Source organism: Solanum verrucosum, unplaced genomic scaffold (genome assembly GCF_900185275.1).
Source record: "Solanum verrucosum unplaced genomic scaffold, falcon-dt-bn FXZP01000238.1, whole genome shotgun sequence".
NCBI classification, from domain to species: Eukaryota; Viridiplantae; Streptophyta; class Magnoliopsida; order Solanales; family Solanaceae; genus Solanum; species Solanum verrucosum.
The window spans coordinates 2,388,517-2,414,926 of NW_026020630.1; the positions used below are offsets into that span (position 1 = coordinate 2,388,517).

At 33.3% G+C, this 26,410-nt stretch overlaps 4 protein-coding genes and 1 non-coding gene across 5 annotated transcripts; 2 read left to right on the forward strand and 3 right to left on the reverse strand.

Annotated features, from left to right (window-relative positions):
• Positions 1-515: 515 nt before the first annotated feature.
• LOC125811826 (pollen receptor-like kinase 3) lies at positions 516-3,408 on the reverse strand. Its single transcript, XM_049491379.1, has 2 exons — positions 1,931-3,408; positions 516-1,179 (listed from the first exon to the last, which is right to left on the reverse strand). The coding sequence occupies exons 1-2, from the start codon at positions 3,264-3,266 to the stop codon at positions 608-610; spliced, it is 1,908 nt and encodes a 635-aa protein (XP_049347336.1). The 5' UTR covers positions 3,267-3,408; the 3' UTR covers positions 516-607.
• LOC125811986 (U6 spliceosomal RNA) lies at positions 1,321-1,424 on the reverse strand. The gene has a single exon (XR_007441938.1). It is a non-coding gene; the product is annotated as a U6 spliceosomal RNA (small nuclear RNA).
• A 535-nt stretch (positions 3,409-3,943) lies between the features above and the next one.
• On the reverse strand, positions 3,944-6,501 carry LOC125811792 (photosystem I chlorophyll a/b-binding protein 6, chloroplastic). Its single transcript, XM_049491334.1, has 5 exons — positions 6,352-6,501; positions 5,495-5,659; positions 5,153-5,190; positions 4,214-4,728; positions 3,944-4,113 (listed from the first exon to the last, which is right to left on the reverse strand). The coding sequence occupies exons 1-5, from the start codon at positions 6,396-6,398 to the stop codon at positions 4,096-4,098; spliced, it is 783 nt and encodes a 260-aa protein (XP_049347291.1). The 5' UTR covers positions 6,399-6,501; the 3' UTR covers positions 3,944-4,095.
• Positions 6,502-8,242: 1,741 nt separating this feature from the next.
• LOC125811627 (probable polygalacturonase) lies at positions 8,243-15,118 on the forward strand. The gene is made up of 5 exons (XM_049491151.1): positions 8,243-8,885; positions 11,484-11,604; positions 12,920-13,168; positions 13,624-13,777; positions 14,400-15,118. Exons 1-5 carry the CDS (start codon positions 8,448-8,450, stop codon positions 14,923-14,925), a joined length of 1,488 nt encoding a protein of 495 aa, XP_049347108.1. The 5' UTR covers positions 8,243-8,447; the 3' UTR covers positions 14,926-15,118.
• A 6,908-nt stretch (positions 15,119-22,026) lies between these two features.
• LOC125811796 (protein TIFY 10A-like) lies at positions 22,027-24,151 on the forward strand. Its single transcript, XM_049491337.1, has 2 exons — positions 22,027-22,261; positions 23,499-24,151. The coding sequence occupies exons 1-2, from the start codon at positions 22,105-22,107 to the stop codon at positions 24,062-24,064; spliced, it is 723 nt and encodes a 240-aa protein (XP_049347294.1). The 5' UTR covers positions 22,027-22,104; the 3' UTR covers positions 24,065-24,151.
• Positions 24,152-26,410: the final 2,259 nt, after the last annotated feature.

The window sequence follows — 26,410 nt, forward strand, 5'->3', positions numbered from 1 at the left end:
ACCCTTCTGGAGAGTCCGATCAACATAGGTTTTTTGACTAATCAAAATGCATATTTTTGAAGAGTACGAACAACATAGGTTTTTTGACAAATCAAAGCTAGATCATCTTGTTTGCTAAATCATCAAACGATCTCTTGATGGGAGCGCGTTAGATTAGATTGTGTGACAACGTGAGCTAACATAAGCAGAAAGGAGGAGATCAAGCCGGAAGGTTGTATTCAAAATCTATGTCTAAATTGATCATTGCCTTGAGGATCCATGTACCTCTTTAACTCACACACACAAAAAGAAACAAATTCTATACAATAAAACAAAACATGTAGAATTAGTAATCAACATTATGTTTTTGGTAATTTAGAAGTCTCATTTTGGTGTTTTATATACAGTAAACTCTGTTTTGTTTGGCAAATGAACCTCAGCTCCAGTATTTGAAGAAAATGACATTTGTTTCCTGCATCAACATTCATTTGAACGAGCCGAGAGACGTTGTGGAGTTTAACTGAGATAAAACGGAATCAAAGGAGGCTAAGGATCGCTCTGGCAGGTAACGAAACTAAAGCTTCACACGAATCTACTAACCTATTACCTTTTGGAAGGTTTATGTTCATCATATTAAACTTATCTCTTCTATCCTCCTTAATGCTTCCTTCATATCAATCCTCTTATCCGGATCGCTTATAGTACAAGCAGCTCCTACATGAAGGAGTTTCACCATTTGTTCAACGGAGTCTGTTGCAGACGCTATCTCTGGATCAATCAATTCGGATTCTCTTTGGTCAGCTATAGCTGATTGCACCCATTGAACAACGTCCGTTCCACCTTTTTGATTGTTGAGATACTGAGAAGGGAATTTCCCTGTAAGGATTTCAAGTATTATGATTCCAAGACAATATATGTCACATTTTGGAGTGAGATGTTGATGTTGTATGGCTTCTGGTGCTTTATACGCGAAAAGGGATTGAACAATTTGCGTGTTGTTGATCAGTGGATAGAATGCGTAATCTGATAGAAGTGGCTCGTATTTTTCATTGAGTAGAATGTTGCTAGACTTGAGGTTTCCATGAGGCACTGCATACGATGCAAACTCGGAATGAAGATAACACATTCCACTAGCAACTCCCTGCATGATCCTTAGACGAGTAGGCCAGTTTAGCTCACCGTGTGATATCCCTCGATCACCTGAAAGTATGAGCGAAATTTCAAAATTAGGATAGTTGACATAGAAGAACAAAATGTATATGAATGTACTAACAGTCATAAGCAATTCTTCTGTAAACTGTGAATCCTAAAACTTGTCATTTCAAGGGATTTACGAAACAAATATGATTAAGTATCTTCTCTATTTGTGTGTGTCTTCCTTGTGCATGGATCATGCTAATCTTCTTTGTATCGTCCCAATTGTGACCGGATGTCTTGGAAGGGACCGGTAAGTATAGATCGGATCACATTATCGGATAAAATCTACTCGTGCAAATGTCGAAAAGAAGTTGAAGACCTTAATGATTTGATATACAGTCAAACCTCTCTATAACAATCATCCTTTATAATAACATTTCACTATAATAGTGACCAAGTTTTCTTCAGAATCGATTTTTACCATAATTGTCAAAAACACACCTAAACTATCCTTTTTTCACGAGTTTCATACTTTAACTATCCATTTTTCTCTTAACCTACCTTAACTATTCACTCCATTTGTATCAAAACACACCTCGATGTTGAGTTGGTCAAATATCTGTTCTCAATCAACAACAGGCGTGTGTAGGCCAACTCATCATCGAGGTATGTTTCAATACAAAGGGAGTAACAATTGAGATATATGAAACTTATGTTCTAGATAGCAACATTTCGCTATAGCAGCCAAAAGCTTATCTAGACAAACGACGTTGTTATAGAGAGGTTTGACTGTAGATGAAAGAAATTGTCATACCATGTAACAGATATAATAGGCTGCCTTTGGGAACATATTCAGATACCATCAATTTCTCTTCCTTTCTGTAATGATATGCCAATAATTGAAGTAAATTTTTGTGCCTTAACTTTCCAAGTTTTCTCATTTCTGCATCAAACACATCTCTATTCATTTTATTCATCTCTCTCAATCTCTTAACCACAACAGACATTCCATTTCCCATTTTTGCCTTGTAAGCTGATCCTAACACTCCGTTTCCGAGTACCTCAGCAGCTGCCTTCATCAAATCAGGCAATCCGAATGTACCATTTTCGTTGTTCACCAACACGAGATCTCCCATAGCCTTACCACCTTGTGACCCTCCCCTTCGTGTTGATCCACGAACAGAATCACCTCCTTTGCTATGAATGCTCATGCTCTTCCTAATCGAGCTACCAACGTGCAACCCCTCATCAAGATTCTCTTTCCCAAGCTTGTCGAAATGATCTTCCTTGCGCTTGACGCGAAAAAGAATGGTCACCAATAAAAGACTAACTACTATACCAAGAATGATCCATTTCAATTTTGACATTGGTGCACCTTGAGTCTTATTGATTCCCTTATTACATTCTTTCCCTAATTGTTGTCCACATAAGTCTGCATTTCCTTTAAAAGGATCACCACCAAATTTCGACATCCCCTGAGGGATTTCGCCTTGCAACTTGTTATTCGAAAGATCTATTGATGTTAAACTCACTTGTGACAATGACGGAACGTGTCCTGAAAATGCATTACTTTCAAGACGAAGTTCCATCAAGTACTTCAAGTTGGTTAAAGATTCAGGAATTGAACCGGAGAATTTGTTTCGTGCAAACCAAATCTTCTTAAGAGACCCCATTTTGGCAAAGAAATCTTTAGGAATCTCACCTGAGAATTGGTTTCCATCTATATATATAGATTTAAGTGCACCAAGCAAGAAGAATTCAGGGATTGTGCCTGAAAATGAATTATTCGCGATTTCAAGAACTCGGAGACCTGGAAGTGCAATCAAAGGATCAATATCTAGTTCTCCTGATAAGCCAGCTTCACCTAAAAGGAGGCCTTCAACCACGTTCCCTTCGCATTGAATACGATCCCATTTCTTGTTTTTGTCACATGGACTAGTACCTTTAAGCCAAGATGAATCTAAAGTTGTTGTGTTTTTTAAAGATTCTTTGAATTTGATCAAGGCATCGTCCTCGGAAATGGAGAAAGAAAATTGTGGATTAGATAGAGAAATGAGGAAGAAAATGGAGATATGAATAAGGAAAAGATGGTGTTTTTTCGGAGACGATGCTTGAGGAAGGAGATGAAGGATTAGGGGAACGGCGGCCATGTTTGTTACTAGACATGTCCACCTTCCCCTTAAAGAAACAATCTGCAAATGCTTCTCTGTTTCTTTTCTTTGAAGGTGTTTGATAATTTTCTTGATTTGGTTTGGTTGTTTTGGACCCTGGAATGATGATGTGTCATGGTGTGGGGTGAGGGGTGGGGGTGGGGTGTTGTTATTTTGACAAAGATTTGTGTGGAGGTGGGGTGGGGGGGATAGGTGTTTGAGGACACACAAATGTTGATTGAGTGAACAAATTTTAGAATTGACCTTGTCTATGGTAATAGAGAATTTTAGGGAGATTTTTTTTTTTTTTTTTTTATTTAAGTTGGAGTCTGGATCAGTTTGCACGCTTCTCGTGTATTTCATTAGGTACCTACTACCTTCCACCATGACATGTATCGGGTTACAAGTGCCCATCAAGATTTGACTATATACCCCACATGTCTTAGAATGACGGGTAATTAATGTCTTGATCAGTTTGCACGTACCTCGTAATTGCATTTCATCACATCCTTCATAACCAATCATTGAGTTCTAGATTCAAGACTACAACAAAAATCAGTGTATAATACTCCTTTCGTTTGAATTTGTTTGTCTAGTTTTGACTTGACACGAACTTTTGACTCTCTTGCGGTGTTAAAAGTAAAGATGTGTAGATCTTCTAGTCTTAAACATATCACTAAAAGAAAAGTAAGACAAATAAATTGAAACGAACGGAGTAATATATAGAATTGTCATATTTGTCAAGAATGAATTACAGAAACCTTTCCATTTACATGAATACATCAACATCAACGTCATGAATCTCTTCTATATCTTGAATATAAAACCATCATTGGGATGTAAAAGCCTACAAAAACAAACAAAATGAATGTTAAGAATGAACAAATCACACATAATTTGAACTCAACATTCTTGAAAATTGTCAAGATGATGGTAAATTTTCGTACCGCGAATATATTGTTATGGCCAGGATCAGCAAGATGTGACATTAGATTCTCAATAGGACCTTGTCCAGTATACACAGCTTGAAAACAAAAGCCAACGAAGGCTAACATAGCAAGTCTACCGTTCTTGATCTCCTTAGTTCTCAACACCATAACCGGTTCGGGTGATCCTCTTCCCCACATAAATGGATCAAACCATAATCCACCAGGATATCCAACATCTGTTTTTGGTTTCTTCTTGTGAGGTACTTTTGGTTCAATGTCAACACATCCTGGATTGACAATATCAGCCCATCTACGACCCTCGACCCATCCCATTAAGGCTAGTTGCACCACAAATAAAGTTGTCGAATCTGCAAAATACTCTCTTTCACCAGCATCATACCATGAAAAGTTGTCAATGAATCCAAGACTTTCGAGCCATTCTGGGATTAGAATTCCAGCTACTGCTAACATTGCCCATCTGCTGTGTATTAGCTCAGCTTGAGCAAACCATTTCAGTAACTCTGGATCAGACCCTGAAAAAACGAAAAAAAAAAAAACAGTTATCGGTCATTAAAGAATACAAACAAAAGGATAAATGAAATGAACAGAACAAATTTCTAATTTACAAGATACGGTCTATCTGGATCTAACTTCTCATCAAAAAGTAGGAGTGACCATGTCCGGGCGATTGTTTACCAAAAACAACAAGCCATCATAAAGTGGTAAGACCATGTATAGAGGCTAATGCCTACTCAGTGCCCGAAGGTCAAGGAAGTTGGTAACCTGATAACAGGGGAGTGAGTGACCATATTGTAACTATAACGGTCCTAAGGTAGTGAAATTCCTCGTTGGATAAGTTCCGACCCTACTAAAACTTGAATCCTCATTTTTCTCCAAGAATTGCATCAAAATTCAATCTTTCTCATAATTTTCAATAGTAACTTATATGTTATGTACCTAATCCCAGTGGATCAAAGCCAAAATCTCCAGGCAAACTGCAATTCAAGAACAAGAAAACAAATAAAAAATCTGCAAAATGAACCACTTAGAAAGAAGAAAATACACTAAAAAGACATTGCCTCCGTTTCAGTTTTTTTGTCTTATTTTGTCTTGACACAGAATTTAAGAAAGTAAACACGACTTTTGAATCTTGTGTCTTCAATCTCATGGTCTTAAACATGTCACGTGTAAAGTTAAAGTTGTTAAAAAAGGAAAGAGACGTCCTTTTTTTAAAAAACAGACTAAAAAGGAAAGTAAGACGAACAAATTGAAACGGAGAAAGTACGAGGTTAATGTAACCTGCCATCAAGCCATTCTGGAGGTGAACTTCCAGGAAACCATAATGGCCTATCTGGAGGAAGTGGTTCACAAACACTTGAAACTTCTTTACCAGCATACAATCTACTTTTTTTAGACAACACACATGTTGTAAATTTCCCAGAAAAAGTTTTTGTTGGTAGCTCCCTAAATCAAGAAAAAAAACAGAATTCGTTGAGACATAATATAATTAAGTAATTAACGATCTAATAGTTTAATCATTCAGAGGAGACGATCACGTGATTCAAAATGGTAGTTATATAGGCCTAAAAGGCAAAAATGCATTTCAACGTTTGAATAATGAAAAAGAATTAGACTCACAGGTGAGAGGGTATGTTAAAACATACTACTAATATACTTGAGCAACTAAAAGTGTTCTCTCTCTAATTAAGAATTCAGATGAGATTGTCACACAATTCAACATGATATATACAACCGCAACCCAAATAGCAAAAAGCATTTTCACGTTTTTGATTCATGAAAAAGAATCAGACCCACAAATGAGGTGACACATTAAGACATATAATATAAGCGAGTAACTAATAATGTGTTATCTCTAATAGCATTATATTTTAGATAAAATAGTCACATAATTCAATACAATGTATATAACTACAACCCAAAAGGCAAAAAGCATTTCCACGTGTTTGATTCATGAAAAAGAATCAGAGGCGGCAAATTGAAACATATAACATAATTGAGCAACTAAAACAACGCTCTCTCTACTAACTTAAGTTTTTAGATAAGATGGTTACACAATTTAACAAATTTTGTATTCAATATGCAACAAAATTAACAACAAAAAAAAGTAAAAAAATTGCTAAATTTATGTTACTGACCTGATTGGGATGCTAGAAAAAACTGTGGAGTGAATGGCTAAAGCCATGGAAGAAAATGAGGACTAAAACAAAGGCAATGTGTAATTTTTTTAAAAAGAGAAATGTATAATGTTTTTGGCCATCTGCTTTTTTAGGACAAAAAGCTTATCTACATAGATTGTGAAATGGATGATGAAGCATACTACAACAACACAAAAAATGGACCAATCAAAATTAGAAGATTTTTTGTTTTTACAAAATTGATATGTTTTACTTGAACAGAGAGTTTATCAAAAATAGTCTCTACCTTCTCAAGATAGAATAACCCTTCTAGACCATTACACTGGATATGTCGTAGTCCTTCCGTTTCATTTTACTTGACCCCTGTATCAAAAATAAATATTTCATTTAATTTTTCCATTTTCGCAAATCAAGAGAGTTTAGTTACTTTAAATAACTATATAAAGTAATAATAATTAGTTAGATTTTAAAATTCCAAAGTATCATTACTAAGATTAGTTGAGTAAAATACACCTCTAATTAAAATTTTCTTAGGAGTGTGTCGGATAAATTATCACTAAATATGTTTGGTATTAGTTTTTGTAAATGTCCCTAAAACCTATAGTGGCATTGTATTCAATGACAATTAACTAATGTCGATAAAAAGTTTATCACTCTTTGGTAATGTGCATATGTATTACCGCTAAAAGTTATTTTTGTTGTAGTGAAATTAGATAGATTATATATTTATATCACATTAATTAATTAATTAAAATTAGTAGGAAAATATCTTGGCTATAATAATTAACAAATTAAATTTCTTTCCAAACTTAAACAAAAACAATTCTAAAATCCACCAGGTTTTCAAGTAGACTGACTTAATTGAGCATTGATGTTTGTGAAGTGATGTGCATAGTAAATTGATAGCTACATTTAGCCTAATTAATTTTAACGTTTTTTGGTAGTTAAATTGATTATTTACATATTTAATTCTACTTCATTTATTAACATTTAACAAGCACCTCAAATAGATATACTCCTAAATTATCTACTACTAGCTTATTTATTTATTTCACTTTAGAACTCTTTTTTTAGAGATCAAATTTAAAGAAAGTTTTTTTTTCTTTTTAAGTAAAAGTGTCTAATAGGTACCTTTTTGTTACTATAGTGAGAGTTTTATGGGTTTTTTTTTATATTATATAACATAAAATTAAGTGACTTTGGTTTAAAATGAATATTATAGTTTAATGATCCTATATGAAAAATTACATTGGTTAAAAATGAATATTATATTGAATGTTCTTTAATTTATATTATTATTAGTTGTTTTGTGTGGTTTGATTATAGATTATAGTATTATTTTGTAGTGTTGTTCTGTTACTATTTGTTGCTTTTTTTAACTTACATTACTTCTTTTTATAGATTGTTTTCAGAGTTTAAATATGAGAAATTGTGAAAATGTGATAGTTTAGACATGTTTTTCTCTAAACATAATATATAAATATTTCATTTAACTTGATTTCATCCGGCCTCTATGTATAAATAAACACTTAAATTTGTATACAATTGAACAAGTACACACATTCTATTTGACATCCTATATGAGATAATTCACGTTCTACACAACATAGTATGTGGGACTCGTATGTATTATGACACGTAATATGTTCAATTTAAGAACGTAGATGCGAGATGGGGTCCAAATAAATGGCGTATTTATGTATTACTATGCATTTTGTTTAACATGAACTTTAAGCAAAATCCTAAATAGATTAGGCTAAGTGTCACATTGATTAACACTAAACCTTTTTGTGTTAATCAAAATCAATATTGTTCTAGTCTTCTTCTTCTTCCTTTGAATGTACTCATTCCACTTAAACCTATCACCAGATACCTCAACCATTCCACTCATTCCTGACCACTACACTTCACCTTCCAATTCTTGAAACTCCATTAATGAATCTTTAAACCCCATTTGATTTCTTGGTTTTTCTACTTGGCAATTTTTAGAAGAAAAAAAAAGTATAAAAATTGAATCTTTGATTGGTTCTAGGAATTGGGTTGTTCTTAATTTTCTGGATTAAGATCCCAAGATTAATTCTTTTTTGATATATTATATGGTGGAGACAGTAACATCGTCGTTTTGGTGGCGGTGGACGCAACCCCATCACCACCCACGTCGATGGGTGCCGTCAGTTTTCACCACCCACAAAGTCATTGTCACTGCTGTGTGGATCGCGTTCTTGGTAACCGTTTTCTGGTGGCAGGTTGATGCTACTGCCGGAATCTTGATTTTCCGGCGGGTTTTTCCGGCGAGGGAGGTACCGAAGTTCCGGCCGGTGGCGTTTAACTTGACGGACTTTGGTGGGGTTGGGGATGGTGTAACTGTTAATACGGAGGCGTTTGAGAAGGCAATATTAGCTATTGCTAAACTTGGGAAGAAAGGTGGAGGGCAGCTCAATGTGCCACCGGGATATTGGCTGACGGCGCCGTTTAATCTTACTAGCCATATGACTCTGTTCCTTGCTGAGGGAGCTGTTATATTGGGTATTGATGTAAGTTTTTAGCAAGTTTATTACTCATATGTTATAGCATTAAAAGTTTTAATCTTTGCTCAATGAACTTAGCAAGTTTCATGTTGTTCTCATTTATGCTAATTGTATGTATGTGGTTTCTTATTTGATTGTTTGGTTGGCTTTGCTTAGACCTTTTGAGTTTCAGATAGTGCTAATTGCTTAGTGTCTATGTTGCTTGGACTCTTCAAAGATGTTGTTGGATCCTTCAAATGTAGTGTGTTTTCGAAGGCTTCGACATGGATGCAGCATCAGTTTTGGAGAGTCCAAGCAACATAACTTATGTTACTTTTGTTTTTTTTATAACCTCAGCGTTGGTGGTGTTCGGGCCAGTTTGGGCGCACTTGGACTGATTTCATGGGTATTGCTACCTCCCACCAGCACAGGCTCCGTTGAGGCTAGGATAGGATAGATGGGAGGAAATCACCAAGCTAATTGCTTAGTGTTAGTTATGGAAGTCTTTTATGATTATTGGTGGATTGGGGAAGTAGCTTGGATTTGTTTGATACTGATAGTCCAGCTAGCTTTGGATTAATTGAGTTTATTTTGGATTGATGAGAAGTGAGAGACGCTGTTGATTTCGTTAAAATCAGTAATCAATCATCTGTTTTTAAGAAGATGATGAAATAGAGAGAAAGTGAACGGGAGAGCTATTTAAGTTGTATTGTGATAAAGGAGCTGAAAGCTTAAAAGGTACAACTACTTCACTCCAACCATACCTAATAAAAAAAACGAAAAACTACCTGACTCCCAACCATGGTTTGCTAACACCTCACCTGTGCTATCTTTTTACAGTTTCTATTATCTTGTGTGGATGTATTTCCTAATTTATGTTTACTGTTCAGAGGTGAGGATTAGTGCAGTTTCTTGTGATGATGGTGGATGAGAATTCCATTTGTAGTATTCTTTGCGGATAACACTCTGACCTTTTATATTATGATCCACTTAGCGACACCATCTCAAACGGCCCTATCTTACCATCGGTCAGATCTGCACATCCATCTTAACATCCACGTTTTTGCAACACTCGTCTTGTGGATATTTTTTCACCTTAGAGACTCAATATTCACCATGTAACAATTTTGGTTTTACAACCGTTTTGTGGAACATGCTTTTCACTTATGTGCAGGGGTGAATGTAGCTAACAAACTAAGGGTTCAATTGAACCCAATATTTTCTATGGAGCTTAGTAATTTTTCAGTAAATATTATATTTGAACTTATAAGTCTAAAAGTGTAATAAGTATAGTAGTAAAATCATAAAGATTGAACCCATCAAATTAAAATTCCGAATCTTCCTCTGCTTTTGTCGGCATCCTCCTATCGCATTACACTCCCATAGCACTCATCCATTTCAACCATCCTATTTTAATTCTGTGTTTCATCTTCATATATCTTACGGTTCTCCTAGAAGGTTCTAATATAGAGCTTAGCTATCTTCATTTTCCAACTTTTGTCAGCAAAGAGACTTTACGATCTAAAATTTTATAGCCTTCTAGAGTCATAGCCTAGTTCTTGGAGGTTATACGTTATACATTTAAATGTCTGGGTGTTATATTTTGCTCTCTTTCTTATAATTTAGATAGCACAATACGCTGGTTTGTATTTCCTCTGTGCATCTTGTGTAGCCTACAGTCTGCCACGAGTAAGAGCCTTGAGACGACTCTCCTAAGGTTGTTATGCCGGTACGTGATAAAACGTTGATTGTCCATAAGGCCCCTACTCTAATTTTGAAGCATTGCCTCTTCTAACAAACTCAAAAGGGAGTGACGTAATTCCGTTGATGCCTGCAAAATTCTGTAGTTAATTCTTCATCTTTAAATTAGGTTGACCCTAACGAATTGATGTAAATATAAGTGATTCAAGTGCAAATCGTTTCAGTGGACAAGCCAAACGGAAAGCTGGTTTTGCTTACTGGAAACGAAAGTTAAAAAGAAGAAGCCAATAGACTGTTCTTCATAAACAATCCTTCTAGCGCACACTAATCTGATTCATCCAAAACCAAATCCAAATATGCATTGTTAAAAAGTAAAACAAGACAAAACCATAACTAAACAGTTTTCAGATCGAATTGCCGAGTGTGTGTATCTCTGTGTTTTTGCTAGTCATGATAGGGGAATTAGGACCTTTTCCTGGAAGTAACAGACATGAGGAAGTGCATTAGAATAGCCGTGTTGCATACAAAATATGAATTCTTTACAAATGAATTGGTTGTTCCGACTAGTTTAACTTAAGAATCATCAATTTACTTGTCAGTTCCGAGCAATGTTGTCTAGGGAACATTTTATGTGGAAACAGTTTTGCCTGCAAAGTTCACTTTTGTAAGTTTGTTTGCTAGTTATAATTAGCTAAAGGAAAGTGAACTACAATTTTGTCACTACATTGACATTTTTCTGCCAACTTATGGAAATATTGTTCTCTCGCAATTGTTTTCTGGACTATCAAAATAACTTGATAACGTCTCATCTGGAACATGAGTAACCTCCCTTAATTTGAAGCCTGGTTTTTCATCTTTTAGTACAGTAATTAACAGCAGCTATTTTATTTCTGTATTTCTATTTGTATTTGTGGCATTCAACAGGATGAGAAGTACTGGCCTCTCATGCCTCCCTTACCTTCATATGGGTATGGACGAGAACATCGTGGACCACGCTATGGAAGTTTAATCCATGGACAAAAACTGAAAGACGTGATAATCACAGGTGCTTTTGACTCTGACCTCAGTTTGAAATTATAGCTTCTCATAAACAGCTCAATGTTTTAAAATTTTGAAGTCCTTGGTTTATTTCTTTTATTGTTTATTGGAAACAGCCTCTCTACCCCACTTAGGTTGGGGTAAGGTCTGTGTACATCCTACTCTCCCCAGACCCCACTTGTGGGATTACTCTAGCTATGTAGTTAGTTGTATTGTTATCCTTTGATGATTTCTTGCTATTACTGTTGTTTTTGCTGGAAATTTGAGTTTTATCTGTTTTTGGATCTTATTTTCTGTTAGTTAAGTGATGCAAATCATTGAAATCGCTCATGTGGCAAGTCCATGTATGATTCTATAGTCATAGTTTTCCTCCGGGGCCGTCAATTGCTGGTGCTTAGTACTGCTAAAGAGCTTCTTTTTTAGTATTATTGTAATCGAAATTATTGTCTCTTAAATGAAGGAAACTTTGGGGAGAAAGCAGGGGTGGGCATAAAAACCGGACCAAATTAATTCGGTTGGGTTCTCGGTTTCCTGGTATTTTGGTTAGCCGAAGAACCGAGCTTTCAGACACCAGAACTCTGTTTTCCTAGCTTTGTTGCAAAACTTTGCAACAACATGCACATGTGATTGTGCTTCTTGTTGATTGTCCTATGTTCTAATTATTGGCATTGCGATGATCTTGGCGTGTTATCAAACATATATGGTGAACTGTGTAGGCAAAGTTGATATTCAAATCATTCATCATCCAAAATATGAAGTAATGCTTCATGTAACTTGCTATATGAAGTTAAAAACGCTATATGAGCAGAATTCACATCATCTCGCGTATTCAAGAGCAAATCACCCTTTTTTCCTAGACATTAAGGTAGTATTAATCATACTGAACCGAATTTGAAAAAATCAAACCGAACTAATTTTGGTTTGGTGTTTGATATGTACCAATGAAGAACCAAAAACCAAAGAACCAAGCACCCACCCCTAGGAGAAAGAGATGATCCAAAGTTTTCTTGGTGCCAAAAATGGAAGTGTTGTTTTCTTAATGTTTCCATCTTCATAAAAATTTCAGAGATATTTGGCAAAACGAAACTTAACCTCTTTATTTATGGCTGCTTAATTGATTCTGCCTTCACACATTCATCGATATTCTTTATAAGATGTGCTGCATGTTTCTTAAAGGTTTAGTATAATAAAGGCATCTTGTACCTACTACATGCTCAAATATAACTTGGCATATTTTCTAGATTGAAGTATTCTGAATGCTTGTGAAAGTATACAGGAACAACCGCTGGATCTAATTATGCATATGTTGTTTCCATTAACAGGGCATAATGGTACTATTAATGGGCAGGGTCAAGCATGGTGGAAGAAATTCCGGCAGAAGCTTCTTAACCATACCCGAGGACCGCTTGTGCAGATCATGTGGTCTACTGACATACTAATATCAAATATAACTTTACAAGATTCTCCCTTTTGGACACTCCATCCATATGACTGCAAGAATGTAACAATCAGGAATGTTACCATCCTGGCACCCATTGCTGGGGCTCCAAATACTGATGGCATAGATCCAGGTGAGTCTTCGATAGGTTTAGTTATATTTAAGGGTTAGTTAAGGCATAGCAAAAATGGACATATCTATTTTGCTATCATATTTTCCCTGCTTCAAAAACTTCTCTTCTGAATCGAGGGTCTATTGGAAACAGCCTCCCTACGCCACAAAGGTAGGGGTAAGGTCTACATACATCCTATCCTTCCCAGACCCCACTTGTGGGACTACATTGGGTATGTTGTTGTTGGTTAAGCAGCTCAAGTTTTGACATATTAATTTGCTGTATCTTTCAGTTCAATGCGATCCTTTTTTAGCAAAAAGATTAAGTTCTGGACAGGGTTTTGCTGAAATGCGTGTCTTATGTTGACATTACTCTAAAAAACTCTAATATTCACTCTTAATACTTTTTTATACTTCTTATTTCCTGTTGCCAGCCACTCAGTATAAGCTTCTAATGTATTTTAATGGAGTGAGCAGATTCTTGTGAAGATGTGTTGATAGAGAACTGTTACATCAGCGTTGGTGATGATGGCATCGCAATAAAGAGTGGATGGGATCAGTATGGAATTGCTTATGGACGTCCTTCAAAGAATATACTCATTCGAAACCTTGTCATCCGTTCCAATGTCAGGTGAGGTTTCCATATAGGCATGATCATTTACATTTCTTTCATGATTGGATGTGTCTGACAACAATTGCATCCGGGGGTGTTATAGATGTTCAAAAAATCAAATCCCTTTTTTCTCTTCTTACATTTGAGCAAATGTTCTTTGAGCATTGACAGTTGGCCTGCTGATCAGCCACTTGTTGGTTTGATGAGGCATAACCTTTTTTTGGTCAATGATCGTGTTATTAACATCTTACCACTATTATTGAACTGAAGTTTAGTTGATTGAATTGTCGCTAAGGCATAACACATAAAGAGACACTCAGACTTGGCCTCAGCTGGCAAGTGAGCATTCCAACTTTGAGCGTGCACATATGAACACCTCAACTTGTCTTCCACTGTGTCAGTTAGACACTCCCAACTTACAAAATGGATCATCTTGACACCTCCAAAAATTGTGTCACGTCAGGTTAGGGTGTCTGTGAGACACAATGGGGACGAGTTGGAATGTTTAGTTGCCAGTTGAGGTGTCTAGATGTGCACTCACAAAGTTGAAGTGCTTGCCAGTGGAGGTAATGTTTGAGTATATATTATGTTTTATGCCAATATATTACTAGGAACTAACTCTGGGTGAGCTACATGGCAGTGCTGGTGTATCAATAGGAAGTGAGATGTCTGGTGGAGTGTCAAATGTCACTGTGGAAAACCTCTTTATCTGGAACTCAAGACGTGCTGTACGCATCAAAACAGCACCTGGAAGAGGAGGATACGTTCGAGATATAACATACAAGAACTTGACATTCGAAAACGTGAGGGTGGGAATCGTCATCAAAACAGATTACAATGAACATGCTGACGAGAGTTTTGACCCCAAAGCTGTCCCAATGCTGGAAAACATAAGCTACACAACAATCCACGGTGAGGGAGTTCGCGTGCCTGTTCAAATCCACGGTAGCAAAGAAATCTGGGTGAGAAACGTCACTTTCAGAGATATGTCGGTTGGGTTAACGTACAAGAAGAAGCATATATTCCAGTGTGCTTACGTTCAAGGTCGTGTTATTGGGACTATCTTCCCTGCCCCTTGCAAGAACCTCGATCTATATGACGAACAAGGACATCTGATCAGACGTTCTGATGCTCAAAACGCGACAGACATAGATTATGACATTTGAACTGATTCCACGGACTGCCTGCATAGTGGGAGCTTAGTCCACCGGGCTGTGTTTTTTTTTTTTTTTTTTTTTTTTACATTTTGTTCTCTGCTATACATACAGAAAGAAGTCCTTTTGATGTATTCAAACCCACAGATCCAATGTAAAGAACAGTTCCTTTGTTCCTGTACAGAATCTTTTTTCCATAAAGTTAGGGCTCGTTTGGTGTGAGGTATAGTAACAAATAGTCCCGGGATTAAATTATAGTACCGCTTATTTTGTTGTTTGGTTGGCAAGTTCGGGATAACTTATCCCGGGATTAATAATTAGTACCGGGATAAGTTATCCCTCTCCTTGGGTGGTATAGTAATCCCGGGATAACTTATCCCGGGATAAAATAGGTAAATGACAAAAATGTCTCTTTCAACCCTTTTGTTATATCACTTTTTACATTAATGAAGGGCATTTTTGTAAACAAATAAATTGTTCTTAAAATTTATTATTTTGAATACAACAAACCAAACACTCAATAAAAAATAATCCCAACACAACTTATCCCATCATAACTAATCCCAACATAACTTATCCCAACATAACTTATCCCATCATAACTCATTTTCAAACCAAACGACCCCTTAATGTTTTTACTAGTCCTTTGTGGTACATTAGTTTGGCTATTGTCACGCGTTCAAGCTATGGAAACATCCTCTAGCAGAAATGTTGGGTAAGGTTGCAAATATAATAGATTCTTGTGATCCGGCTCTTCATTGGGTCCTATGTCCTCTAGTGCACCAGACTCATTTTTTTTACATTAGTTTGGCCATTGTTAGGGGCACAAGCTATGGAAACATTCTCACAGAATTGCAGGATAAAGTTATTTACAATAGATTTTTGTGGTCCGGTCGGTCCTTTCTCTGACTTTGCACATAGTGGGAGTATAGTGCACTGCTATCTTTGTTATATTTGTTTTAGTTATTGTAATCGGTTCGAGCTGTGGAAACACTCTCTTGTAGAAATACAAGATAAGGTTGCGTATAATAAAATCTTTGTTGTCCGATTTTTCTTCGGGTTCCGAGCATAGCGACTTAGCGAGAATTTAATGCATTGGGCAGTCTTTTTTACATTAATTTGGTAATTATTGGATTAAAACCAAAGTGACATATTTCTTTTATTACTATTATTTTCGCTAAATTCTTTTTATTTATTATCATTGTTCTCATCAAATATATTAAATATTTAACGGAAATAAAAATATTCACTTTTAACAAACTTAAAGAAACAAAACTACTCAAGAATATATAAATCGAATCCTTATCATAAACATGACTTTAAATTTTTATACAATCACTTAATTTAAATTTTAATAAAATAATTACTATTATTAGTAGGAAAGAAGTTTTTGCATATAATTTATTTATTTTATCTTCCCTTTTTCCAGGAAGGTACACTTATGCACAATTTTCAAATATAGGAAAGTGCATGGAAATTGTTTAACTCCATTAAGATAAATGTGGTGGTTTAAAAAAATTGTCTTCTTCCCTACAAAAAAGAATATATTAAAGATATATAATTAAAAAAATGAAAAAATTATATATAAAGATATATAATTAAAAAAATGAAAAAATCTACTCAACAATCTAGATTCTTTAAGCATTACTTTTGCAACAATAATTTAAGACATGGAGTTTTTTTAAAAAATAAAAACAATTGTAACATTATTTAACTACTTTCAATTAAATATTAGTAGAATTTGTTGTCCCATCAATTTGAATTCGCGTTGAATAAAAGAATCTATAATTAAAGAGCTTCTTCATTTCCAAAGTTTGCACTTGAGATTTATGTTTAAAGATGGGATCTGGATTTAATCGAGTCTACTTATAAATATTGTAAACAAGGTTTTTCATCTTAATACAACGGCGGCTAGGATTTGCTCGAAAAATACATTTTGCATCATCTAGAGAATATCTAGATTGTTGACAAAGAAAATCCATCTACTTTATAAGATTTTATTATTACAGATCGATAACTCAAACCCATAAATCTTTTAACTAGTATTTAAAATTAAATATTACAAAAAAAAACAAAAAAACAAAAAATTTAAAAATTATACTTTTGTTCTATTTGTGAAAAGGAAGTAAAAAGGAATAAGCTAAGAGGTCATTGTTTCAAGATGTTTCCTGGAAACATCACCAAGTGTACAACACTATCTAGATTCCACTTTCATCCCGTGTTCGATATTCATATTATTTCATATGGTATTCGATATTTCAAAACATTACCAGTATAACTTTTTTATCTCTTCAAACTTCACTTATAAAATTTCACTAGATATATTATTATTGTTATACTTATAACTTGAACTCGACATATTTAATTAAAAATAACGTGATTTTATTCATTTCACCGTAATCCTCGGCGATTCAAATATGTATTGAATAAGTCACCTATCTTATTTTGTCCAATGCCTCGTGCAACATGTGTTAGCACTATATTTATTGTGTATACTTTTTTCTATAGATATATAGGACACCCATATTTATGATTCTTTGTCCTATTTTGTGTATCTTTTTTTTTTCTCTTGAATTATTTCAACACGTACAAGCACATTTATTCTTGTTTGACAATAACAAATATTCTACCGACATAAGTTATGGCGGGATGATTTCGAATTTTTATATTTAATCGGAGATTTTGAGTTTAAATTTTTAAAAATAAAAATAATCAATTGGGAGTGTTTCCACTAGAAATGTGTGTATAATATATAATTAACAAGAATTCAATAACCTTTGTATATGCATTAAGATATTTATTAAATATTTTACTATAAATTTAAATATATTATAACTTGAGATCACGGTAAGAATTTGTAGACTGCCTTAGTACGTAGGCTTTGTTGTGTTTCATTTGCTTATTACTGACTTTTCGCGATTAATCACATCTGACTCCTAAAGAATTTGATCCTTTTAATGATAAATATAAATTGACAATGACAACATTATTATCATGGTTATTCAAACAAATGATTAAAAACACGTTTAAAGTATTATTTTTTTCGCGAGTTTCACATACCAACTATAAATTATTATTTTTCTTGCATGAACTATCACTATATTTCATTTTCTTACTTGGACTATCATCATCTATGAATTAAAAAACACACATTGAAGTTAACTAAGTACGTCGACATCTATCTATTGTTCCTTTTTCATACCGTAACCATCATAATCTATTAAATTAAGTATATTTTAATACGTAGAAAATACTTGTTCAAGTTTAAAAAAAAGAAGTAAACAACTGAAAACTATGATGTGAAACTCGCAAAAATATGATAACTCAATATTATTGTTATTATTAGTTGTGTGCTAGAGTGAAGTAAAGATAACATAAAGAATAAGGAGCACAAGTTGATGGAATAAATTAAAAGTATAAGATTATATGCAAAGCTTAATTAAAAACATTATTTAATACTCCCTCCGTTTCACAAAGAATGATCTCCTTTCCTTTTTAGTCAGTTTCAAAAAAATGACCTCTTTCCTTTTTTGGTAACATTTTACTTTTTGCTTTCCACGTGACATGTTTAAGACCACAAGATTAAGGGCAATTTTGTACATTTGACATAACTTTAATTTAGGACCACAAGATTCAAAAGTCTTCTTTAATTTCTTAAACTTCGTGCCAAGTCAAACCAGACCAATCTTTTTGAAACGGAGGGAGTAAGTCACAATTAATAGGCTATAGCTTTTAGGTGAAGGACTTATATATTATGTAAATCATAAGTGGAAAAAATAAGGAAAATTCGAGAATATTTCAGACCAAATCAACAACACGTTATTCCTAATTATTTCTTATAATAAAAATAAATAATCCAAGCACTCAAAAAAAGAATTTGGAGTCAATAATTATTATTTTTAAAATATTTTGGAGTCAACTAATTTAGGACCATGAACTCATATAAGTCATATTCTGCGGAATTTCCATTTAATTAAAGATAATATTTGTACTATTTTTGTTTCTCAAAATTGATTTACTATAGTTCCAATTTTATGTCAAACATGTGATTGGATAAATGAGATTCTAGAAAAAAACTTGACTTCTCTTGTGATACATTTTTTTTTTATGTTGAATAAGTAAACGATCCAAATTAATCACTTTTATGTAGTTTTCTTGATAGTGATTTTTTTTTTTGATAAGATCATAGAGGTAGGGTATTACATATCAATCCATTTATGATATTTCTTTCTTCGTTCATTTTTATTTATTTAGTATTACAAATAAAGAGATCATGATAAAAAGCACACTTAAACAATTACTTTTCAATGAGTTTCACACTTTAACTATCAACTAATTAATTTTGAGGCGTATTTTAATTTATAGATGGTAATAGTTTCGATAAGAAAAAAAAAGAATAACTAATATTTAACATGTGAAACTGACAAAAAATAATTGGTCATGTGTGTTTTTTATTTTAACTCACAAGTGAATTTTCATTTTTTTATTTATTCACTTTAGTAAATCAAAGAAAAAACACTACTTATTATTTTGTTCTTGGTATCAACTCACACATATAAGTATATCAAATCAATGAATATATAATCATTAATATGAATATACAATAATATCACTTAAACATTATAAATTAATGTATATATTCACTATATTATTTAAATACAAAAAATTACATAAATTTAGTATAAATAACTAATGATGATAAATATTTTTTTCGTCTCAAAATATGTCACGAGTAAAATGGTGTTAGATTTTAAATAAATGGTACTACAACTTTAATGCCCCTTTATGTACTTGCCACTACTTAATATGTCACGAGTAAAATGGTACAACTTTAATGGTGTTAGATTTTAAATAAATTGATGGAGGCCACGTGAATTTACCTTTCGTACCTTTATATATGTGGATATAAATCTATCGCTTAATTCTTCTCTTCTAATATTTCATCATGATTCAAGAATAACGTTTTTCTCAAATAAAAGAATGTAAATTTTCTTGAGATTATTTATTCTTCGTAAATGGATTTTGTGGATTTTAAGTATTTGATTGTCAAGAAAAGTTCGGTCACATTTCACTATAACAAAAATATTTTTTAGCGGCAATACATATGTACATTAACAAAGAATGCTAGTGTCTTTACCGGTTAGTTAATTGGCATTGAATTTAATGTCACTATAGGCATTATCGACATTTATAAAGAGTGCTAATTGCCTCTAAAAGAACACATCTAGTGGCAATTCAGCTATTGTTATTAATTAATTGTTAGTAAATATCATTTTTGGTGTAGTGTCTTGATATGATCTTTGTGATCAATATTTTATGAGTTTATAGACTTTTCGAGATGCATATTCAAGTGAGGTAGGTTTAGGTAAATTAAAGTAGTATCCAAAAATCCTAATTGAATTAAAAACTTCTCTGGTAGAATCCCACAAAATTTCGAATGTAAACGCCCCATAATTTTGTAATGTTTGAAATAACAATTTTTTGTTTGACAAGTGGATTTATCGTAATTCATGTCAATCGTCATTAAGATATCGGCGGATAATGATAATTAGTTGACTATACTAATGAATAATTATATAAAGTCACTTGAAATTCTTAGATGGAAGTTAGAGGCCGAAGGGAGCTTTTGAAACAAAAATCTTAAGTGACGGTTTTATTATAACGAAGTTTTGACATAAAATATTATTTACGATTTGATTAGGAATGAGCATATTTTATAATATATAAGGAGTTAGAGGACATTTTACATAGTTCTACGAGTCTAGTTTTCAACGAACTAAATCGTTTGTCAACCTGACATCGAAATAAAGAATTATAATTATTTTACGGCAGGTTGTCCAATCAAATCAGGTCACGGATTAGGTACTAGAACATAAATTAAGAAATACCAATTCAAATTGTGTATTTTTATTTGCAAATTCACTATCTTGATTTGATATAAGTAATACTTTCGTAATTAAGTTTATTTTGTCTTTCGAAAGAAATTCGAAGATTGTGAACCTCATTCTCAAGCACCTTCAAAAATTGACCTTTTTTTTCCCTTAGGATATATTTAGTAAGAATAGATTCAATAAAGGCAATTCATTTATTCATAGCTATCCAACGATATTTGTCGATCCAATTACTGATAAAATACCATATCAATAACCTTAACTTAACATAATCATCAATTTCGCTTCTCCTTGATTAACTTTCATGGTCATCCAATTTTAGATATATTGTGTCCTAAATAAATCTAACTATTATTATTTGAATTTTTAGAATATTTCTTTCCTAGAAGTTTACTACTATCACACTTTTAAATAAGTATCAAAATTGTAACCACAAAACATAAAATAAAATTAAGTTATTTTAATAGTCAATTACTATAAGTTGAAGGATTATTCAGACATTATTGAAAGAACAAAAGAAAAAAGAAACTAAGGGGAAAGTTAACAGAAAAGAGAGTGGAATCTTATTAGCTCAATTGCTGACTATCTAAATTTTATATTGTACTAATATTTGTAACCATTTCATCTAAAAAAACAAAAACTCTCATAAATAAATTGATTATTTTTATAGACCAAGCATGTAAAAAAAAAAAAAATTGATATGAGTGGCGGTATGATGCAATCCCAGCACCTTCATCTGCTTTAAAATTCTGTTAAAATATATGATCATCTCATTTAAAAATTTAAAATATTAATTATATTATTAACGTCTTGTTGATAAGTTTTCGATACCCCAACTTTAAATCTCCTCCCTCGTTTTCCCTTTCCCTACGCCGAAAGGGCAAATATCGTAAATATAAAGAAGAATAAGGGCAATTTACAAAATATAAGGTAACCGAGGAACACGCAATATAACAGTGTCTTTTTTTGATTTTCCCAAGAAAGAATACAAAACGTGTTTGAAATATGTCTTTTTACTTTTTTGTTTTTTTGTTTTTGTCATTTAATTATTTCATTTCCTTTTCAAAATCAAACAGAAAAATAATTCAAACAAACATGTGTTTCTCATTAATAATTAAAAAAAAAAAAAAAAAAAACCCCACAGCTCACCTCCTCTACCCTACCCCTACCCACACCACCCCACACCCTTATATATACACATTATACTCAAAACATTATTCTTCATCCAAACAGTTCACAAAGGCATTTCTTGATATTTCAACTTTTCAAAATATTTCATTTTTGTTATCGGAAAAACAAGATGGGGTTATCGGAAAATGTGGATTCCGGCAAGGTGGCCGGACAGAAATCTCAGTTTTCTCAGACTTGTAACCTTTTGAGTCAATTCTTGAAGAAAAAAGGTTCTGTTGGAGATCTTAATAATCTTGGCATCTACAAAACTACTTTTGAACCAACTGGTATGTTCTTTTTTTTTGAAAAAAATGTATTTTTTTTAACTTTTATAGATGTTTTTGTGAATCATTTTTTGTTAGTATAATGTTTTTGGTTGTAAAGATTGAAGCTTTTTTAGTTTTGGGGAGTATTTATTCATTTTATTAGAAGATTTCACGCGTAAGTTTTCGGTCAAATTTAAACTGATTGGCTCTCGAAACATGAAAAGTGTCACATAAATTGAGACAGGAAGTAGCTTTTTATTGGTTGTTGAAAGGATTTGTTCATGTTTTTGGTTGCAAAGATTGTAGCTTTTTGTGGTTTTGGGGAGTATTTGTTCATGTTTCTTGTTGCAAAGATTGTAGTTTTTTTTGGTTTTTGAAAGGATTTGTTCATGTTTATGGTTGTAAAGATTGTAGCTTTTGGGTTTTTTAAAAGTATTTATTGTTCGGAAACAGCCTCTGTACCTTCTCGAGGTACTGGTAAGTTCTGCGTATATTCTATCCTTCCCGTAGCAATTATTGGGATTTCACTGGGTATGTTGTTGTTGTGTTTCTGTTCATGTTTTTGGTTGCAAAGACTTAGCTTAGGTTTGGTGTAGATTTTGAAGTTGAAACTTGAGTTTTTGAAGTTGTGTTTGGATGCGTATTTTACTTTAAAAAAATTGAAGTTTTGTGAGTGAAAGACGAAAGTCCGGGGTCAGTTTTTGGGAACTTGAAAATATTGAAAGATCTGATCATGATCAAGTAGATATTTAAAGATTAAGTTTCAAAATTAATGTTTTTGGAAGTATTTTTTTCATGTTTCTGGTTGCAAAGATGAGCTACAAGTTTGTTGACGAGTTCGACATAACTCAGTAGTTTTGGTCAAAACTTTTTATTTGTGTTTAAATTTTTTACTTAATATGTAGGTAGTGCTAATTAATAGAACAATAAACTATCTTTTCTAAAATTTAGAACTCATAAAATCGAGATCCCAACTCCGCCTCTCGTTTTTGGTTTTTGGATGTATTTTTTCATGATTATGTTTGCAAAGATTGTAGCTATTCTAACCAGGGGCGGAGCTACAAGTTCGACGCAACTCAATAGCTTTTGATCAAAACTTAAAAACTTTTAAACACAAATACAAACAGTTTTCTTGAAAATCCTCATAAACTCGAAATTCTAATTCCGCTATGTTCTTATGTTTCTGGTTACAAAGATTGTAACTTTTTCATATTTGGTTTCTGAAACTGATTAAACTTTCCATGTTTCTTGAAAACAGGATCTCAACAAACTGCTACCACCACTACAACTACTATGAATTTGTTGCCAATGATTGAGAAATCAAGTGATTCATCGTCGTCATCGTCGTCCGTTGAAACAAATCCTCAAAAACCCATGAATCTTTTCCCTCAAGAATTTGATTTCTCCAAAGAACAATCCACAAAAAAGACTGAATCTTGGATATCTGATCAACCAGAAAAGGCACAAATGACCATTTTTTATGGGGGACAAGTCATTGTTTTTGATGATTTTCCAGCTGATAAAGCAAATGAGATCATGAAATTAGCCAACAAGCAAAACCCCACAAACAACTTCACTTATACTATGATGAAGAATCAAAAAACAGCTGATCAATCTGGTGCAAATTTTGGTAACAAATTGATTCAAGAACTCCCAAAAGTGTCAATGCCACAGACTTCTGTTGCTGATTTACCAATCGCGAGGCGGAATTCACTTACAAGATTCTTGGAGAAAAGGAAAGATAGAGTAACATCAATTGCACCATACCAAATCTCCAACAACAAGAAATCCAAGAATGAGGAAAACAAGGCATGGTTGGATTAGGTGCTCAATTTGTTAAAACTGAGCAATACTTTTAGTTACTTTTCTTGGATTTTCATTTTTTGATGATTGAAGAAGGGGAGTCTTGACGTGGCGTAACTGGTAAAGTTAGTGTTATGTGATCAAAAGGTAGCAGGTTCGTGCTGTGGAAAGCTGTCAGAGCTTAGTACACCAGATTGCCCTGATGATTATAGTATTGCTTTAATATACTACTATTAGATGACCAAGTTTTTGGTTTTTTTTTGTTCTTTCTTTTTTTGGTTGGATTCAAGATTGATTGAAGCCACTTTGATCTAACTATGAAATATTATTTTTAACATTTTTTTGTAATCAAGACTAAGGATGTTTGTTGCTTAGTACCTCATATCATATATATATGTACTATTATTTAAACTCATCAAGGTTCATTGCTTTTGATTTTAGTGTCTTAAGGCAAGTTACTTTGTCTTTCTATTTGTATTTGTGTTGTGATTTTCTTGTATGGCTCTAGGGTTTTTTCTTGAAATAAAGCAATAAATTGATATCATTTTCAAGATTTGAACTTATGGGATGAGCTCAAAGTATTGCTTGAACTCATAAAAAATGTAAATCGGGGTCATGTCAATCCTTCAATAGTAATACACTTTGGAGGATCTGACACGAATACAACATCATTTTTGGAAATTTTGAGCAACATACACTTAAATCGTAGGTTCAAAAATCATACAAGATCAGAGTTCAAATTCTAATAGAAACATGAATTGTTAGGTGATTTATTGTAACCTTGATGTGTAAAGTTATTAAGTATTTAGTGAAATAGTCAACTTACACAACCAACTTGTCTAGACATCACCATTATAAAAAAAAAAATGCATATACAAAATAATATGAACTTAAAAATGGGAAATGGAAATAATAATCAAACAAGGTACACCTATTAGTAGGGTGAGGTCAAAGATGCCTGCTAGAAATTTTATATTATGATTTATAATTTGATATGTGTTTCACATGATATGTTATATTGTATGATTGATTTGGTAAGACCATATTGTTGGCCTCCAATAATTGACCAAATACATAATTTCAGAAAATTTTGCACATTTTGCTTTGTTCTTCTTGGCCAAACTCTAATAATGTTTACAATACCCAATTAAAGTCAGAAATTGGTGGCTTTTCTTCATTCAATTAAATGCACTCATTACTATTACGAAAATGAAATGACGTCCCGACTTGGTACGAGATCAAGACTCCTTATGATTTACACCAACGATAGTATTGAGTGGCAAGAGATTGATTGAAATGGCAGATCCAAACTCTATAATAACATATGTTTCATTTACCAATTTCCTATTTTTTTTTTAATTCAATTGAAAAGGCCATTTAGCTAAAGAACATTTGTAATGTGACCATAAAACATATTTATCTCCCCTCAAATTTGACCAAATCTTCCCCTTCATATTCTTACATTCAACCCCCCCCCCCCCAACCCAACCCACCACCACCCCCACTCCTCCCCCTCACGAGGTAAGACTTTCTCTCGATATCTTTCTTTTATTAAGTCATTGATCACATATCTATAAGCAGGGGGTTTGCGTTCACTATTAAGCCTACGCTTGTCCATTCCTTTCAAGCTTGATGGATTTTTCTCTTATTATAAATTTCATTGTTGTCGACCCCCTACCACCACCACCACCACCCCCAACAACAACAACAACCATTCTAGTGTAATCTCACAAAGTGGGGTCTGGGGAAGATAAAATGTATGCAGACCTTTGAAATATTGTTTTCGAATGACCCTCTACTCAAGCAAAACAAAGCACGTGACAACTTATAATAAAGTAGTGCAGAACATTTATACAAGCAACCATAATATCAACATGAATAAGCTGCAGTCACCTAAACACAGTAAACTATGATAGTCAGAAACAAAATCAATGGCTACAAGAATATGCTAATACAACGACCGATAAGAAGCTCCATCCATCCTAAGATTGGAGCATTCTAGTAATACAAACACGTAATAACTATCTACTAACTTTCTACCCTTATCCGTAATCTCCAAACTTTCTACCCTACCACCACCACCCCCAAAAACCACAAGAAAAAAAGAAAAAAATATCCCCAACATGATTTTTGCCTCTCTTTTTTTAATAATTAAAAGGTCCACTATTAACCCCCACTCTAAAGAAAAGAATAGAAAAAACAAAGATAAAACAAAGATTAAAATCCACCGTCCTATCCACCACACGGTTTTGAAAAATAAAACACGGACAAAAATTATTTTTTAAAAAAGAAAAATGAATAAACACAATATAATGGGATAGATTGGATTCAACTAAAAGTTTCAGAGTTCGATCAATAACAACAACG

Coding starts and splice junctions, on each gene's coding strand:
- LOC125811826 (XM_049491379.1), bottom strand. CDS start 3,266: ATGGCCGCCGTTCCCCTAATCCTTCATCTCCTTCCTCAAGCATCGTCT. Junction 1,180..1,930: donor CCTATTATATCTGTTACATG/GTATGACAATTT, acceptor TCATACTTTCAG/GTGATCGAGGGATATCACAC.
- LOC125811792 (XM_049491334.1), bottom strand. CDS start 6,398: ATGGCTTTAGCCATTCACTCCACAGTTTTTTCTAGCATCCCAATCAG. Junction 5,191..5,494: donor CCAGAATGGCTTGATGGCAG/GTTACATTAACC, acceptor CTTGAATTGCAG/TTTGCCTGGAGATTTTGGCT. Junction 4,729..5,152: donor CTTTGATCCACTGGGATTAG/GTACATAACATA, acceptor TCGTTTTTTCAG/GGTCTGATCCAGAGTTACTG.
- LOC125811627 (XM_049491151.1), top strand. CDS start 8,448: ATGGTGGAGACAGTAACATCGTCGTTTTGGTGGCGGTGGACGCAACCC. Junction 11,605..12,919: donor GAAAGACGTGATAATCACAG/GTGCTTTTGACT, acceptor TTCCATTAACAG/GGCATAATGGTACTATTAAT. Junction 13,778..14,399: donor GTCATCCGTTCCAATGTCAG/GTGAGGTTTCCA, acceptor GCTACATGGCAG/TGCTGGTGTATCAATAGGAA.
- LOC125811796 (XM_049491337.1), top strand. CDS start 22,105: ATGGGGTTATCGGAAAATGTGGATTCCGGCAAGGTGGCCGGACAGAAA. Junction 22,262..23,498: donor AACTACTTTTGAACCAACTG/GTATGTTCTTTT, acceptor TCTTGAAAACAG/GATCTCAACAAACTGCTACC.